At 40.9% G+C, this 17,420-nt stretch overlaps 1 protein-coding gene across 4 annotated transcripts in view; it reads right to left on the bottom strand.

Annotated features, from left to right (window-relative positions):
- The window catches only part of LOC140481932 (receptor tyrosine-protein kinase erbB-4-like), a 1,043,042-nt gene that overhangs the window by 203,365 nt on the left and 822,257 nt on the right, over positions 1-17,420 (bottom strand). For all 4 annotated transcript variants that reach the window (XM_072578639.1, XM_072578641.1, XM_072578642.1 and 1 more), the window contains one exon: positions 9,367-9,552. In XM_072578639.1, the coding sequence (XP_072434740.1) occupies positions 9,367-9,552 (186 nt within the window). The remainder of the gene's footprint in view (positions 1-9,366; positions 9,553-17,420) is intronic.

Raw genomic sequence — 17,420 nt, 5'->3', positions numbered from 1 at the left:
AGCAGTTATATGGGAGCACCAACACCTGCAAGCTTCCCTTTAGGCCGCTCAACATCCTGATTTGGAAATATATCGCCATATTGCTGGGTCAAATGCTCCCTAATGGCATTGTGGGTCTCCCTCCAACTCACGGACTGCAGCACATGAGGCAGCTCACCACCATCTTCTCAAGGTCTCCTCGGGACAAGCTACAAATTCTGGTCCAGCTATGAGGTTCATGTCTCACATGTGAATGAGAAAAAAAGATCCCAGAGTTCAATTTGAAAAGGAGCAGAGGAGTTTTCAGTGATTTTCTGCCAGTGTACATGCCTCAAACAAGTTCTAACAAGTATGTGAGCTATTGCTTGTGGAGCTTGCTGTGAGGAAATTGGTAGCACATTTCCCAAATTATTGCAAAGTCACTCTAATTCAACAAGCGCCTCATTTTCTCTCCAGTGGTCCAGGATATCCTGAGGAAATGGACAACACTGGGCATATACAAATTTTTATTTTCTAGCTTAATTCAAATCATTTGACAGATCTAATTTTCCAAGTCCCACAGAGTGACGTAATTCTCAGGTGTAGACTGCATTACATTGAGCTTCTGAGAACACATGTCAAATATCTCAACAACTTGGAGACTACTGAGGCTAAGCTGGCACAGTGCCAGTTGCTCAGATGGTATCTCCATTGGTAGGCATCCCTGTGCCCTGGCATAGCTGGAGAACACACACCGAGAATAGAGTTCTCAATTCCCTGATGCAGGGTGGAATATGGTGAATTAGTTGGAAAAGCACAGCAAAAAATGATAAAATCAGAATCTGAATGAAATTATTCCAAATTTACCCCCAAAGGGTTAACAGCACGTTCTGAATCTCACAAATGATCAGCAACGATCTTTGTTCCATGATTTGTACTCATACTACATTTTTATGTGTCTCTCAATTCTCCTCCCCTTGGAAACTAGATGGAGCCAATTCCCAACAGGAAAGTCACAGAATCTACCTGAAAACAGTAGCTCATTGCTTGCTTCTCCAGGCCTTCACACAACTGTTGTTAATACCGTATCCCTGCACAGTCCAGTCATTCCACCTATCTGGTGTCTAACTGCATTCTGTCAGCAAATCATTCATTGTCCAAGAAGGATTACTCCAAGTGATGGCCGCAAAACAACCACAAACATTACATTATTTGCACTAAGTGCCTCTGTCACATCAGTTAAGCCTGCAACCGTAGTAGACTCGCCAACTTTAAGATATTTTAAATGGTATTTGGATAAACATATGGATGATAATGGAATAGTGTAGAATAGTTAGGCTTCAGATTGGTTCCACAGGTCGGCGCAACATCGAGGGGCGAAGGGCCTGTACTGCACTGTAATGTTCTATGTCTAAATCTAAACAGATGTCAACTTGATCTGGATTTGCCATTTCTAAATCACACTTCACACATGGCACTGAAAGAAAGTGCTTTGCAGCTACCAGAATCACACTCTGAATTGTAAGGAGGTGTGCCTTACAACTGAGTACAGTGAGTCATGAGCACAGTGCCTTCCTAGCAGAATGTCACACCCCCAGGTAGAATGAACACATATCTGGATAAGGTTACCTAACACAGAGCTCTTTATTGAGGCATCACTTCTTGCACATGAATATGCAAGGTTGGACAGATATGGACCAAGGGCAGGCAGAAGGGATTAGTTTAATTTGGTGTCATGTTCGGCACAATACCGCTGTCCGAAGAGCCCATTCCTGTCCTGTACAGTTCTTTGTTCTACGTTCTAAAGCCTCTTTCGCATACCTGTGTCAATGCAAATTCCATTTATCACTGCGACTGAAGTGGGGGCCGAGGATATCATCAATGAAAGGGTGTTCTCTTTCTGGTACTCTCCACAGGTTGTTTGCTCATGCACCTGACATGGGCATGACTAGTGCTTCAGTGGTTCACCAGTGACGATAGCACAAAAGGAAAGAGCCATTTCAAATTCATCAGCAAGCCCAGAGAAAAAAAAAACCGTGACCTCTGGTGGGTGCCACGTGGCCTCCAGAGGGAAAAGATCCCCGAAGAGATTGGAGGTGAATAATGAGACCACGCACCTTTACAGGTCTTGCTGCCATTTTCCACAGCTCTTGGGAACCTAATGCGGAGGCAACCTAAAGTTGTCCCAAGCCATCAACATCAAACTGTGTCATCTGCTGCAGCAGGACTTGTACGCAGAAGGTCTGAGGGACCATCTCGTCCCAGTAGTTGACAAGGTTATGAGCACCTTGAATTTTTATTCTAGCTTCAAGCAGCAACTGGGGAACCTGTGTGACATCTCCGAATCTTTAACCCACAAATGCATCTGGGATGTCATTATCTGTAGATTTTATCTCTTTATATCCTTCCCCTGTGATGAGGGGGCATCAAGCAGAGATTATTCATCATCACTGGCTTCCCTCAAGTCCAAGCTACGATAGTCAACACCCACGTTGCTTTGAGAGCACGCTCATCAACCTGCAGTGTCGGTCAATCGAAAAGGCTTCCTGTGTTTCCGATGAAGCGTTCCCAAGACATATCCCCAGCAGTGAGAGAGGCTTGACTCCTCAATTCCTTTGCTGATAAGGAAATAGATGCTCACCTGCATAAAAACGTTGAGCCAAAGAGACACTGTTTTATCCACTTAACATAAAGGGGCATGACAAATTGGTCAGCTTTAATATAACGGTCAGAGTTGGAGAAAGATGCAGCACATAAAGTGACCACCCACCCCATCATGCCTGGTAGACCAATCAATCTCACTCTCTGCCAGAGAGCTGAAATTCTTTCCTCTCCAAGTATTTCTCCAATCCTCAGTCGAAAGCTGCTGTTGAATTTACTTCCACTGCCCTTTCGTACTCGAGAAGGTAACTACTGAGTCAAACAAAATCTCCGGAGCAACCCTCTGGCTCATCTGTCAATCACCTTGAAGAAGCTTCTGGGCCCAAGATACAGAATCTGGAGAAAAGCCCCAGGAAGGGGAGGCAACGCTGGTGGAGATTGCAATGATGCCGTAATTCTGGAAGCAATTTGACATGTTGAAGATGACAGTTCAGATTGGCACTGAAACTCTAACCAGGACCAATTACAAGAACAATAGAAACTGAAGTCTCTCCTGAGCAGCAATCATGACTAAAATCAGACAGTCCCACTTATTTTATTCAATTCAATACTGTTCCATATACTTTTCCTTATTAGCTTGCCTGGAACTAATTGTTTAACATGCTTCTGTCACTGAGAAACCTTCATGATGCCTTGAGCACATAGCACTGATAAATTGCTATCATTAGACAGATCCTCTGTCCAGTAAATCTATGATGAAGTGCTCTGCTCCACACAAGGGCTGCGAGGAAAAGAAAGACCTTGAACTCTTTTGACTGGAGCTAGAAAAAGGACTTCAAACAACTTATTTTTCAAAACCACAATCAATCATTCAATGTCCCAGGTTGCTCCTGGATTGGTTGCCTGAAATGGGCAGCCTCACCAATCCAGTTATGAAGAATTGTCGCACAAATGACCTGCATTCAACCACCCAGCTGCCCACCATGGGGGAGGGATAAACTCATCAAACATTTGAAAAAGCAATTCTTTGGCAACAAATTCGTCACTGTTGATCACCACTCAACAAAACCAAGGAGTCAATTAAACTGTCAGCTCTGGTTTGGTTAGTTCCTAGGGTCACCGCAAATACAGCATACTATAGAAAAAAATCATAGCTCTGATCCTGTTATTATACTAATCCAATTCCCTTTTACTTTCTCTAAAGTCTGCATTCTGTACAAATAACTTTATGCATCAGCTTCACTCCTCATAGTTTCTAATCCCTGTATACAACGACTGCAGACAAGAACGCCTTTACTTTCTCTTTATATTGCTCACACCAATGATAAGTCCATGTAATTGTGCAAAAATCACATATCATGCTAATTAGATTACTTACAGTGTGGAAACAAGTCCACACCGCCCCGCCGAAGCGCAACCCACCCATACCCCTACATTTACCCCTTTACAATAGACAATAGACAATAGACAATAGATGCAGGAGTAGGCCATTTAGCATGGCCAATTCACCTGACCTGCACATCTTTGGACTGTGGGAAGAAACCGGAGGAAACCCACACAGACACGGGGAGAATGTGCAAACTCCACACAGTCAATCGCCTGAGTCGGGAATTGAACCCAGGTCTTTGGCGCTGTGAGGCAGCAGTGCTAACCACTGTGCCACCGTGCCGCCCATCATGCTGTTGTATGTACAAATTTGAACAACATAGTTTCTTGTACAAACACAAATAACACTATCCTCTATACAAAGACTTACAAGAATGTTACCAGGACTGGAGGGTTTGAGTTATGAGAAGCTGAATTGACTGGGATGTTTTACCCTGGAGCATTGGAGGTCAAGGGGTGACCTTGTGAAGCTTTGTAAAATCATGAGGGGCCTGGATAGGATGAATAGCTAAGGTCTTTTCCCTAGAGCACATAGGTTTAAGGTGAGGGAGGAAAAGTTAAAAATGGTCCTGAGGGGCAACTTCTTCACACAGAGAGTGGTGCACATATGAATGGATTACCAGAGGAAGTGGTAAAGGCAGGTACAATTGCAACATTTCAAAGACATTTGGACAGGCACGTAAATAGGAAAGGTTTAGAGGGATATGGGCAAAACGCAGGCAAATGGGACTAGTTTAGTTTGAGAAACCTGGTCAGAATGATTGAGTTGGACTGATGTGTCTGTTTCCATGTTGAATGACTCTATGATTCTCGGACTCTAACATCTCTGTTTCCTACAATAATTCTTGAATACCTTTGTTCCCAGATCTAACTCCTTCACATCACTGTCCCTGCCCTAACTCTTTCTTTTTAACCTCTGTTCCCTGTTCTAAATCTTTTATACCTCTTTTCATGCTCTATCTTTCATATCTTTGGTCTAATTCCTTCACCCACTGTTTCTACTCTAAAACAAATATTTTGTTGTTCCTGCTCTAAACCTTTAATATCTCTGTTCCCTGCTCAAACTCTTTAATATCTCTGCTCCTGTCATAATGTTTTAACATCTCTGTTCCTGTTTTAGCTCTTTATTGTTCCCTGTTCTAAACCTTTAATCTCCGTTCCATGCTCTAACTCTTTAACTGTTCCTGGTCTAACAGTTTAATATCTTCCTTCCTGCTGTAACGCTTTGATTTTTCTGTTCCTGTTCTAACTGTTTGATAGGTAGGTTCTTTGCGTAACCTTTAATGCCTCTGAATCCTGCTTTCATTCTTTAACATCGTTTTACCTTGCCGCAATCCTTTAATTGTTCTGCCCAGTTTAGTCACTAGGGAGTGTGGCTGAGAGACAAAAAAATCTTAATTTTTTTTCTGAGAAGGTATATGTGTTCAATATTACCCAGCAGCAAAGCCCTCCTACAGAATAGAGGCATTGTAAAGTTAAAGGACATTTTATGAAATGTAGGAAAGCGCAAATACTTCTTGTCCATTTCAAATGGTTGAAATTAGTGGATTTGCAATGTGTGAAAACATTTGTTTTCCTCTGCTTCACTTGTATTGCCACCAAGATCATGGACCAATGCAACCAAAATAACTTCATAATTTCACCATTTTAGCTTTTCCTGTGATTCACACTTGTTGTCCAGGGATGAAGTCGATCATAGAATATGACCTTGCTGGATTGCACATATCCTGGAAGCAGTTACGTTTCTGCAAGTGGCCAACTGCCTCAAACGTGAGGTAAGTGTGACACCTGACAAGTCACTGACCATCATCCATGAAGGGACTGTGATTCAGTCCCAGTCTTTTACAGCACTTTACAAGAGGAGTTCGGGATATCTTCCATCAAATATTGATGCTAAATTCAAATTCCAATTTACAATAATAAAGTAATCTCACATTCACTCAAATTCCAACTATTTGAAACAATAAAATAGACATAAGAACTATTAGGATCAGAACAAATCAATTCTGATAGAATTGATTTCTTTTCTATTCATTTGTCATTGCCTCCCTATCCACTACCAACAGTTTGCTTCCTTAAAATAGAAGTCAAGATTCTGAGGGTGTAACAATTTATCCACTAGTCTCACAAGTCAGGAAGATCTCAATTTAAGTTGTTTACCTCTGTTGAACTCACTGATTTTCACAGATTCAGTGAAACTGTATCAATCAAAAATCGCCACTTTCACAAGTGTAAACTTCATGCAATGCTGCGGAAATGAGAGTATGTACACTCCCTCATCATTCCTCACTTATTATTTTCGATTTTTCCAGAATGAAGCTTTCCAGTTGGCCAGTGGTTCCAGTTTCTGGTCACCTCCTCCCTCCTCCATTTTCTTTTGTCTGTCTCATCTCCACAGCATCTCCATGGACAGTGAATGGGTTGGACTCATTGTTTAGCAGCCAGTCAAAGTGATCAGTGTCAGTACTGTTCCTTGACCTCCAAGAGCCCATGTCTCCGCCGCTCCTGCTGTTCCTCGGATTGTGGATTCTGTCTCTGGAGATGCAGAATGGGCAGTGGGGAGGGAACCTGGATTTGCTGGAGCTGGCGTAGTGAGCACGGGAGGGACTGAATCTGTGGTTGAAGGACCTCACAGAGTCTGTCTCTCCCATACTCGCTGCACCTCCTGGCACAACTCTGCCTAGTTTACTCTTCTCACTGATGTTTGCATTTTCTACTACTCAGCATTGTTTCAACTATAGAAGGTAGAAATGTATTCCAAATCGTGGAATTCCAAAATGAATTCCCTCTGCCAGACAGTGCAGATTTCTCACCCCTGCACTTACTTTTCAATAGCTCTGTTATCTGCCCAAAATCTTTAATATAACTTTTCCTCATTCTAAGTCCTCAATTTGTTGTTTCTTTTACAAATTCTTTTAATATCTCAGTTCCCTCAACTGACTCTTCCATGTCTCTGTGACCTGATCTGTCCCTTTAATATTCTGCTGTCTACCCCAGCTCTTTATTATCTCTGTTTACTGCACTCACTATTCAATGTCTCTGCTCCCTGTATTAACTCTTTACTATCTGAGCACACTTTAATACCCCTGCTCTCTGCATTAAATATTTCATTCCTGTGTCCTGCTCTGTCTTTAAAATCTTGGTTCCCTGCACCAACCCATTCATAGCACTCAAGCCTACACGAACTTTTGAATATTTTTTCCTCCCTGTACCATGAAGTGACACTTAACCATCTCTGTTCCAAGTTGCACATTTTTAACCCCAGTTCAACAATTTAATACTTCATGTTTAGGTTCCCTGCACTCAGTAAACAATTCCTGTACTGCCTCCTTACTATCCACATTTTATTCACTCTTGAGTTTTTCTCTTCTCTGCATGTAATATAGAGTATTTCAGTATTAATTCCAACTTTTCTGTTCCCTGTGCTAATATCCATGTTGCCTTAATATTTCTAATCTAACTCCTGAGTGTCTCTGTTCACTAATCCAAAAATTCTGTTCCCTTACATGATGATGTGATATTGCCTTTACATTCACAAACTGCTTATAAACTCAACTCCTTTTATAAACTATTAAATAACTTTGATTGTTGTGCTAACATTATCACATTGCTGTATTGTGTATTATATCATTGGTATTATAATCTCCCATGTATTACTGTGACCTGTTCTCACTAGTCAATACCTAATTTCATGTACTAACACTCTATGTCTCTGCTCTCTGTAATAACATTTCAATTTTCCTACTGCCAGTTCAATATCCTTAATATCTCATACGTATTTTCTAAGCTATAAAAAATATTACAACCCTGTATGGTACTAATTATTTAATAACTCCAATGCATGTATGAACACTTTAATATTTTTATATCATGTAATAATTTGTTAATAGGTCTATCCCATGTACTAATTTTAATATCTCATTCCATGCACCATCTTTAATAACCTGGTCCCTATGCTAAACCTTAAATATTATTATTCCCAGCACTAATGATTTAATATTTATGTTCTCAGTAATAACTCTTTAATATCACTATTCCCCACAGAAATTGTTTAATAACTCTTCCATCCAACAACGCTCCAGTATCCTTGCTCTCTTGAATATCTCTGCTCTGGCCAATAAATCTCTGCTCCCTGCACTGGGGTTTAATATCATTGTTGTATGTGCTAACACCTGAACACCTCTGTGGTTTCCTCTAAGTTTTTAATAATTTGTTTCCCTGTGCTAATTTTCTGATTCCATACATCATTATTCACTATCTCAGTACTCTGTATAAATGATAGAAACCAGGACGCCATCTACTCTGTCTGACAGTGTATAACATTCTTGCATCATGCTGCTGTACCAGACTGTGCACAACATACACACATATTACCCCTATATCAAACAGTATATAACAGCCGCATCCTACTCCATATCACACAGTATATAACAATCAGCCTACTCCTTTATTAGACTGCATGTAACAGTCATATCCTACCCCTATATCAGACAGTATATAACAGTCACATCCTACCTCTGCATCAGACAGTATATAACAGTCACATCCTAACCCTGTATCACAGTATATAACAGTCATATACTGTCTGATATAGGGTTAGCATGTAACAGTTACATCCTACCACTGCATCAGATAGTGTATAACAGTCACATCCTAACCCTATATCAGACATATGTAACAGTCACATCCTGACCCTATATCAGACAGTATATAACAATCACATCCTAACCCTATATCAGACAGTATATAACAGTCACATACGGCCCCTATATCAGTCAGTATAAAGCAGTCACATCCTACCCCTGTATCAGACAGTGTATAACATACACCTTACCTGTAACAGACTGTATATAACACAGTCACATCTTATCCCTGTATCAGACAATGTATAAGAAATGCACATCCTACCCCTGTATCAGACAGTATATAACAGTCACATTCTACCCCTGCATCAGACAGTACATCACAGTCACATCCTACTCCTGTATCAGACAGTGTATAACATACCTACACCTTACCTGTAACACAGTATATAATATACTCACATCTTACCTATAACAGACAGTATATAACACACTCATATCTTCCTGAAGAAGGGCTTATGCCCAAAACGTCGATTCTCCTGCTCCTTGGATACTGCCTGACCGGCTGCGCTTTTCCAGCAACACATTTTCAACACTCATATCTTACCCCTGTATCAGACAATGTATAACAAATGCACATCCTATACCTATATTAGGCAGTGTATAACATTCTGACAGTATATAATATATTCACATCCTATCCCTGTACATTTTCGCCTGGTATTCAGACTGTTATTAAAATATAATTGACTTGTTGGAATAACACACAGAGCACAGTCTGATTCCTCTGATTGCTTGCCTGTGTCTCGCCCTGAACGATTCTGAGGGTGTTGCTTACCTTTGCGATCTGGACACACCAATTCAGAAGCAGCTGGGATCCTATATTATCCTTGTGCTCACGGACATAGTCCAGGAGGCAGCCATGGGGCATCAGCTGTGTGACCAACTGGATTGTGGGACTGAGACAAACACCCAAAAGTCGAACGAGATGTGGATGGTCCATACTGGCCATTATCAGAGCCTCCTGCAGGGAAAAGCAAGAACAAACACATGAACCAGGAGGATATGTGGCAAAACATTATCTTCCCTGAATTTATGTGTAGCATTCACTGGCAATTCTTACAGTAATACAACCAGATTAACCAACACTGATTTCCCTTTGTCTCCCGCACCTAAACACCTTCAGACAGGGTCCATCCAATCCAAACCTTCCTATAAGTGGCTCAGTCCAGGTGTTCAGTGACTGCCAGCCCAGATCCAGTGCCTGGATATACAAGGGGAAAGGTGCTTCCAGTTACTCAGAAGAAGCAGGCAAAAGGTCAAAGGCTTAAGAACACAGGACCAGGAAGAGACAATTCAGCCCATTAAAGCTGCTTTCCTATTCAGGATTAGAGTGGTCCTGGAAAAGCACAGCAGATCAGGCAGCATCCGAGGAGCAAGAAAATTGACGTTTAGGGCAAAAACCCTTCATCAGGAATCCTGGTGAAGGGCTTTTGCCCAAAACGTCGATTTTCGTGCTCCTCGGATGCTGCCTGACCTGCTGTGCTTTTCCAGCACCACTCTAATCTTGACTCTAATCTCCAGCATCTGCAGTACCCACTTCTGCCTGCTTTCACATTCAGTCCAAGGAAGGATGTATCTTCCACCAGACCTCTCCCATTTCTTTTTTAACGGCCCAATATCGCATTTGTGTTTGAAGTCCGGTTGTACTGTGCAAATGGAGCAGTCAGTTTGCACACAGCCAGCTCCTACAAAGACCAGTCCGATAATGAGGACCTATTCTGTTTCATGTAAGCCTGAAAGAGGCATTAATATTAGCCAATGTTATCATCCAACAGGTCTGAATGTTAGTCTGACTCCCAGCGGAACAAACAGATGGACGATTTTTAAAAAATTAATCTACTTTTCTAATCAACCTATTCAGAGACATAATTACACTCCTCTAGAGCAGGTGGAACATCAACCTGGGTCTCTCGGTCAGGGGTAAGAACACTACTACTGTGCCACAAGAGGGCCCCTAAATGATCCCAGCAGGACTTGAACATGCAGTCTTCTGACAACAGGCACAATTAACACTGTAATCAGATGGCGTATCCATTAGGTTATCATGCGACCAACTCAATAAGCAGATTGAATATATTAATTAAGAGTTAACAAGGTGTCAATTAGTCATACAAACATGGGGAACTAGAAACCAGCAAGCTTGATGTGGTAAATTGAAATAAAGCCCTCACTAAAAGTGTGGACTTGGACTCTTGTCTAAATATTGTCATCTTTGATATATAACATTGGTTCAGTCAAAATGTAAAGTTTCAAGCTATGATTTCCCCCAGTACCTTGAAACTGAGCCAGAGGATCAATGGAGTACAATATGGACTTGGGTTAGTCCTTTCCCAAAAGAAGATATGGCCTGAGCATCTCATTACTAATTAGAAGCAAGGTAAGCAGGAAAGTTTCTTTTTTCGGGAATTGCAATCGGCTGATTTGAACGTGGGTGAAGATTTGGACAGATTCTTACCTTTTATTGATAGATTTTATCAAAAGAAAATGATGCATTAGCTGCTTTTGAGGCATGGTCAGATTTTTACAAATTTAGAACGACTGAGTTGAGAACTATGGAAGTATGCATAATGGAATTCAGCAGGTTGTATGCAAGACTCCAAATTTTAATTTGGAAATTCCTGAATCCATGCTTGCAGTTAAAACCTTGGACTGTGCCAAAGTATCATGTTTGACAAGACTTCGATTTATGAAGGCAGTTGAATTTGTGGACAAAGGATGGGAGCATGGAAACAAGTTCAGGGAAAGCCTTCCTTTCCAGTAGCAAAGAGGGCAATCAGTGACACAACTGAAAATGGAGGATACTGAGTTAACAAACTGGTGGAAGCCATCTAGATACAGGTCACAAAAAAAAAAGAAGACCAATTTGACTGGTGATGATTTAATCTGAAATGTTATAGAAATGTTATTGATTGGTTTGAGAAGTGAAGAATTTGGGGTTAAAAGAAGACAATGACCTCTAAATGCTTAGGATTAAGTCAATTAATGTTTCGGGTGTGATTCAAAGTACCATTTTGTATGTCAGTTAATTCAATGGGCTAAATGATTGGTTTGTGGTGCAGAGTGATACCAGCAGAATGAGTTCAATTCCCACAATGGCTGAGGTTACCATGGTTTCTCCTTCTCAACCCTTCGCCTTGCTGCAAGCATGGTGACCCTCAGGTTAAATCATCACCAGTCATCTCTCTCTACGAGACAGGAGTCGTATGGTCCTCTGAGACTATGGTGACTTTACCTTCACACTTTGAACAATCCCACGTCCCATATAATAGAATACTTGAAAGTAAACACAAAACAGAAGAAGCAGAGGAGATCAATGGCGGTGTGGTGCAAATAAGGGACATTCTATTGGTCACAAGAAGATTCAGCCCAGTGAGGAATGAGTATCAGAATGGATTGGTTGTCAATTGTGTAGTAATTAACAATAGATGCACATCTATTGCGTCTGGGATAAAGTGGCTGAAATAGGACTGAGACACTCTGAGTAATAAGGATCAGAAAAGAGTTAGGGAATATGAGATTTCATCAATTTCAGATTTGGGGATGACAACATACTAAAATCTTTTTAAAATGTGGCCATTCCTCGTAAAATTAATAATTTTATTTTCAGAGATGTAGTGCCTGGTGAAACACTACTGTTGTTAACCACGCCTTTGACAAAGAAATCATAGATAAAACTAGACATAGAAAGCTATTGTATTTGGAAAATTTGCAATTTACAAAATCGGGACACTATTACACTTGTTTAATGGAACATAACATCTCCAATAAAGAAATGAATGAAGTGTTCCTAAAATTGGAGGTAGAAATTTGGAAGATAAAAAGTCAATTGTTTTAAAATAACACAAGCAATTTGCTTAACTGTCTTCAAAAAGGTTAAAAATGTCAGTAACGGATGCAGAAACGAGGATGGGGAGTATGATAAACACATACAAGGAATAAGCAATCGATGGGAGATTTGTAAGAAATATCAAAGGACACCATCACAGCCTACAGCAAGTCTAATGTGGTAATGGCTATGGATTTAAAGATATGGGATAAAGGGAAATACAGCTTCATCTTACATTTTGTACATTTGGCAACCAGATTTTGCCAACTGACAAACTGGTAAAGATGACAAAATAATTGAGATAATAAAAAAAGTGGAGGAGAACTGGACTTGGACACCATAATTTCTCATGGAAAATGAGTGTTGGAGACGGGGCTGGGGCAGGGAATGGATTTTGCTAATAATGAATTTAATGATATAAGTTATGAATGTGAACATATCAATTATCAATGCAGTTGCAGAAAGCCCTTTTAGAGTCATAGAGATGAACAGCATGGAGACAGACCCTTCAAGTCCAACCTGTCCATGCCGACCAGATATCCCAACCCAATCTAGTCCCACCTGCCAGCATCTGGCCCATATCCCTCCAAACTCTTCCCTATTCATATATCCATCCTGATGCATCTTAAATGTTGCAATTGTACCAGCCTCCACCACTTCCTCTGGCAGCTCATTCCATACCCGTACCACCCTCGGTGTGAAAGAGTTACCCCTTAGGTCTCTTTTATGTCTTTCCCCTCTCACCCTAAACCTAAGCCCGCTAGTTCTGGACTCCCCGACCCCAGGGAAAAAACTTTGCCTATTTACCCTCTCCATGCCCCTCATAAATTTGTAAACTTGTATAAGGTCACCCCTCAGCCAGGGAAAACAGCCCCAAGTCTGTTCAGCCTCTCCCTATAGCTCAAATCCTCCAACCCTGGCAAGATCCTTGTAAATCTTTTCTGAACCCTTTCAAGTTTCACAACATCTTTTCGGTAGGAAGGAGACGAGAATTGTACACAATATTCCAACAGTGGCCTTAACCATGGACAAACTGGAACAGAAATTTTGGCAGATCAACCAAACTGTAAATCATTATCTACATAGCATGCAGGATTGGAGGATATTGTCCAAATCAGTTAGATTTGGTAGGAGTTCCTAAATGTCCATCAGTAATAAGTGATCACCTCCCAGGCGACCATTAATTCTACTGCTCAGAGCATTTGAATGCACTGCATGCAGCCAGAAAGGTTTTCATTAAAACCAAAGTCTCTGATAGTATTTGATGATCCTTAAGAAAGGAAGGTAAGGCCATAAGAAACCAGTTTAATTCAGGGAAACGTGGTTGATTATAAAAAGATAGAGGAACATAAAGAATGGAGAGACCTGAGGAAAGTTTTCAGTCAAGACGTCAAAATATTTATTGTAAAAGATGGAACCAGACTGTTCGGGTCCACTCTTCAAGATTGCGTGCTATGGATTAAAAATTTGCAGATTCGGAAGTGGTTATCAAAACCAATGAGGTCAAGTGCGTTTCGTAACTCAATGTTACACAGCCTTGTGGATAAAACTGACAGTCTGGCTGATGGGTGGATAGGTCAGTTCAGATGGCCAATATGTCAAGGTAAAGTCACCATAGACCTAGAGGACCATAGGCTGCTCTCTCATTAGAGAGAGATAACTGGTGCTGAGTTAACTGGAGGGTCACCACACCTCAATTTGAGGGGAGAAGTTGAGAAAGAGAGTCCTCGTGCTAACCTCAGTTGGGACACTGCACCCACGCTGTTGGCGTTATTCTGCAGTGCAAACCAGCATTCCAACCCATGGAGCTGACCTACTCCCTGGTCAATGTAAGAGCATCGGTCGTGAAAGACAACTGCCAAAAGTGGGTAACAAAGTCAACCCACTGACTCAGAAAGGAATGTGCTACAATTTGGACTATGAAATATTTGTCCTAGATTCCTGAGGCAAACTACTGAACCAGAAAACAACAAAGAGATAAATCTCAGTAAAGGAAATTTCTTGTTGGACTGCATCTTTGAATCATTGATCCTCTGCTGCCTAATACATCCTCAGAGTAAAAGCTCCCAAATTCACTGCTGAGCTTCCACAAAGCATGGAGAATATTCAACAGCGAATCCCTGATCCCGTACCCTGGTTTAGAGATATGATTGAAGCCATCAGAATACAGCCTGGTCTCTTGTCAAGCCTTGCTTTCCCCCTGGCGTGTTTCAGAACTTTACTGCACAAATACAAATTGTTGTGTTTGTGGAGGGAGGGTTAAGTTCAAGGACTTTACACCATAATCTCAACTCTACCAAGTCACCTTGCTTTTGATCAGAAAGCTAAAACAGAAGGTGATTATTTTCTGAGAAGATGTTTTCATGTCATGAAACCAAAGTCCTTTAATCCATAATGCAAATCTGGTATTTCATTTCTACACAAAGATTAAATCGCAACAATTTTGGAAAGTTTTCATACAATGATCCTGAAAAGAAATAATCTGACAGCCCACTTAACACTTCACTGCATCTGTGTTTAACCTGAATAAACCCAACAGAACATAGACCGAAGGTCTATATCACATTTAAATGCAATGTATTCCCAAGTTCATTCATAATTAAAAGCTACTCTCCAGAGTTCTCCTCAGCTGGACATCTGTGACACTCTCAATATTATTCACCGTTGCATTCCTGTCACTGAAGCTTGCTCTAGTTAACTGTTTCACCATTGTTTTTCTTGCTTACAACCTGCATAATTTGTTTCAATTCGTGAGGTTGTCCAGTGTTGGCTGGGAGTGTGTTTTTAGGTCATTTTCTGCATGCGCGCTTGTTTGTGTTTATGTATTAGTGATTCTGCATGTATTTGTATGTGTATATCAGTGTGTGCATGTTTGTTTGTGCATCAGTTCCTGTGCAAATTCCGTGTGCTTTATCTTGAGCTTGAAATCAATACTGTTACCTGCTCATTGAAATGTTAATCGGAAGGATCGCTGACTGGACGTTTGCACGTATGCTATCATATTGGACTGGTGTCTTCCCTCTCCTCACGTCAGGATCATATCAACTGTGATATTTAACTTATATCAATTTCATTCTAAAGACAGAGTGGTTATAAATGCTTGTGTGCATGCGTTTATATCACTTTAACTTCATATATATGTGACTGTTTATTCTGTAAAAACTGTCTTTTTTTTATTTTTGTGCTTTTAAAATTGTGGACTTAAATGAGAAAGAACTGTATTAAAACCAGTGTTTTAAAGGATTGCTGTATGTTTTAAAAAGCAAGAACCTGACACAAATAACAAGCATTTAAATAGCTGTTTGAACAGATAATAATTGAAGTGATTGTAGTTGAATTGGAGCTAAGAGTTCTGTATTCAGATGGAGCTCGGCGGGCAACAAAATGTTGATTGGTCTATGAACTAGTGACCAATTATTGATTTAGGTCTTTTAAACACAAAAGGACTAACTTTGACCACTATAAATAATAGTTTATAAACTGACCTTCAAAGTTTTGAAAAATCCTTCCAAGAACAGGGATCATCCAATAAACTAAGTATAAAATATGAACTGCTCATGTTGGTACACGAAGTCTCATTGCTGTACATTTGTCACACAAAGTCTGCTTGTCTTACAAAGTGTGATTGTCTTAAATTCCCATGCATCTAGACAACTAGGCACAGAGTTGAATTCATGATCCCTAGTTTCTGTTTAAAACTGAAAAATAATTCTTAATATGTCAACCTGAGCTGGGAAATCTGGAACAATTTTTAAGTCGAGTATTGTCGTAAACATGCATATATGAGTTGAAAATGGGGGAAGGGTGGTCAACCTAAATGCTTGCTATAGGCCAAAGTGCTGGCAGGAGACTTGACAGGGTAGATGTGGAGAGTTGTTTCCCATTGTGGGACAGACTAGGACCAGAGGGCATAATCTCAGAATAAGGCATTTAAGACAGAGGTGAGGAAGAATTCTATTGGCATTGCAAGAAAGGAGTGATTTCTGACTAACACACGCCACAAACAGCTGCAATTGAGATTGGGCAGCGAGGCAGTTGGAGATGGGGACATAACATCACGGGATCATTTACGTAGTCACCAATTCAAGGTCTGAAGGAGAATGGAATATAATTGTGATCAAATACATTAAGGGCAACACAGTGGCGCAAGGGCAACATTGGCAGAAAGGGCAGCATAGTATTACAGTGATCAGCACTTCAGCCTCACAGCACCAGGGGACCTGGGTTCAATTCCAGCTTTGGGTGACTGTGTGGAGTTTGCATGTTCTCCTCATGTCTACATAGGTTTCTACCAGGAGCCCTGGTTATCCTCCCACAATCCAAAGATGTGCAAGTTAGGTGGATTGGCCATGTTACATTGCCCTGCAGTGGATTAGATGTTATTCATGCACGGGTGTTTGGGATTGGGCGGGGGGGGGGGGGGGGAGCGGTCAGGCTGGGATGCTGTTTAGTGGGTCAGTGCAGACTTGAAGGGCTGAATGGCCTTTATCTGCACTGTACGGATTCCAAGAGTGTTACAAAATTCTAAGATTCACGACATGAAAAATGGCTCATCCGTTTTACCAATTCATAAAGAAATTCAGCTACTCCTGTGCTGTCTTCTTTCCACATTAACTCAGCATTATCCCTTCCTTTTTCCAGCTCTCGATGAGACATACAGAATTTACAGAGAGCAGCTGCACCAAGAAGCCTGTCCCACATTTGTGATGAAAGAATCAAAGGCGACCTTGTTGAAACATACAAAATTCTTCGCGTTTGTTTTCCCTTGTGAGACAGTCTAAGACCACAGGGCATAATCTCGGAAAAAAGCATTTAAGGCAGAGATGAGGAGGAATTTCTTGTCACAGGGGGTTTTGAATCTGTGGAATTCTTTACTGCAGAGAGCTGCTGAAGCGAGGTTATTAAGAATAGTTAAAGCTGAGAGAGAGACAGATTATTAATCAGAAAGGGGACCAAGGGTTCACCAATGTGAAGGGACCTCCAGGAATACATTCAAGAGAAGG

Source organism: Chiloscyllium punctatum, chromosome 10, assembly GCF_047496795.1.
Source record: "Chiloscyllium punctatum isolate Juve2018m chromosome 10, sChiPun1.3, whole genome shotgun sequence".
Taxonomy (NCBI): domain Eukaryota; kingdom Metazoa; phylum Chordata; class Chondrichthyes; order Orectolobiformes; family Hemiscylliidae; genus Chiloscyllium; species Chiloscyllium punctatum.
This window is presented reverse-complemented; position numbering and strand designations above follow the sequence as displayed.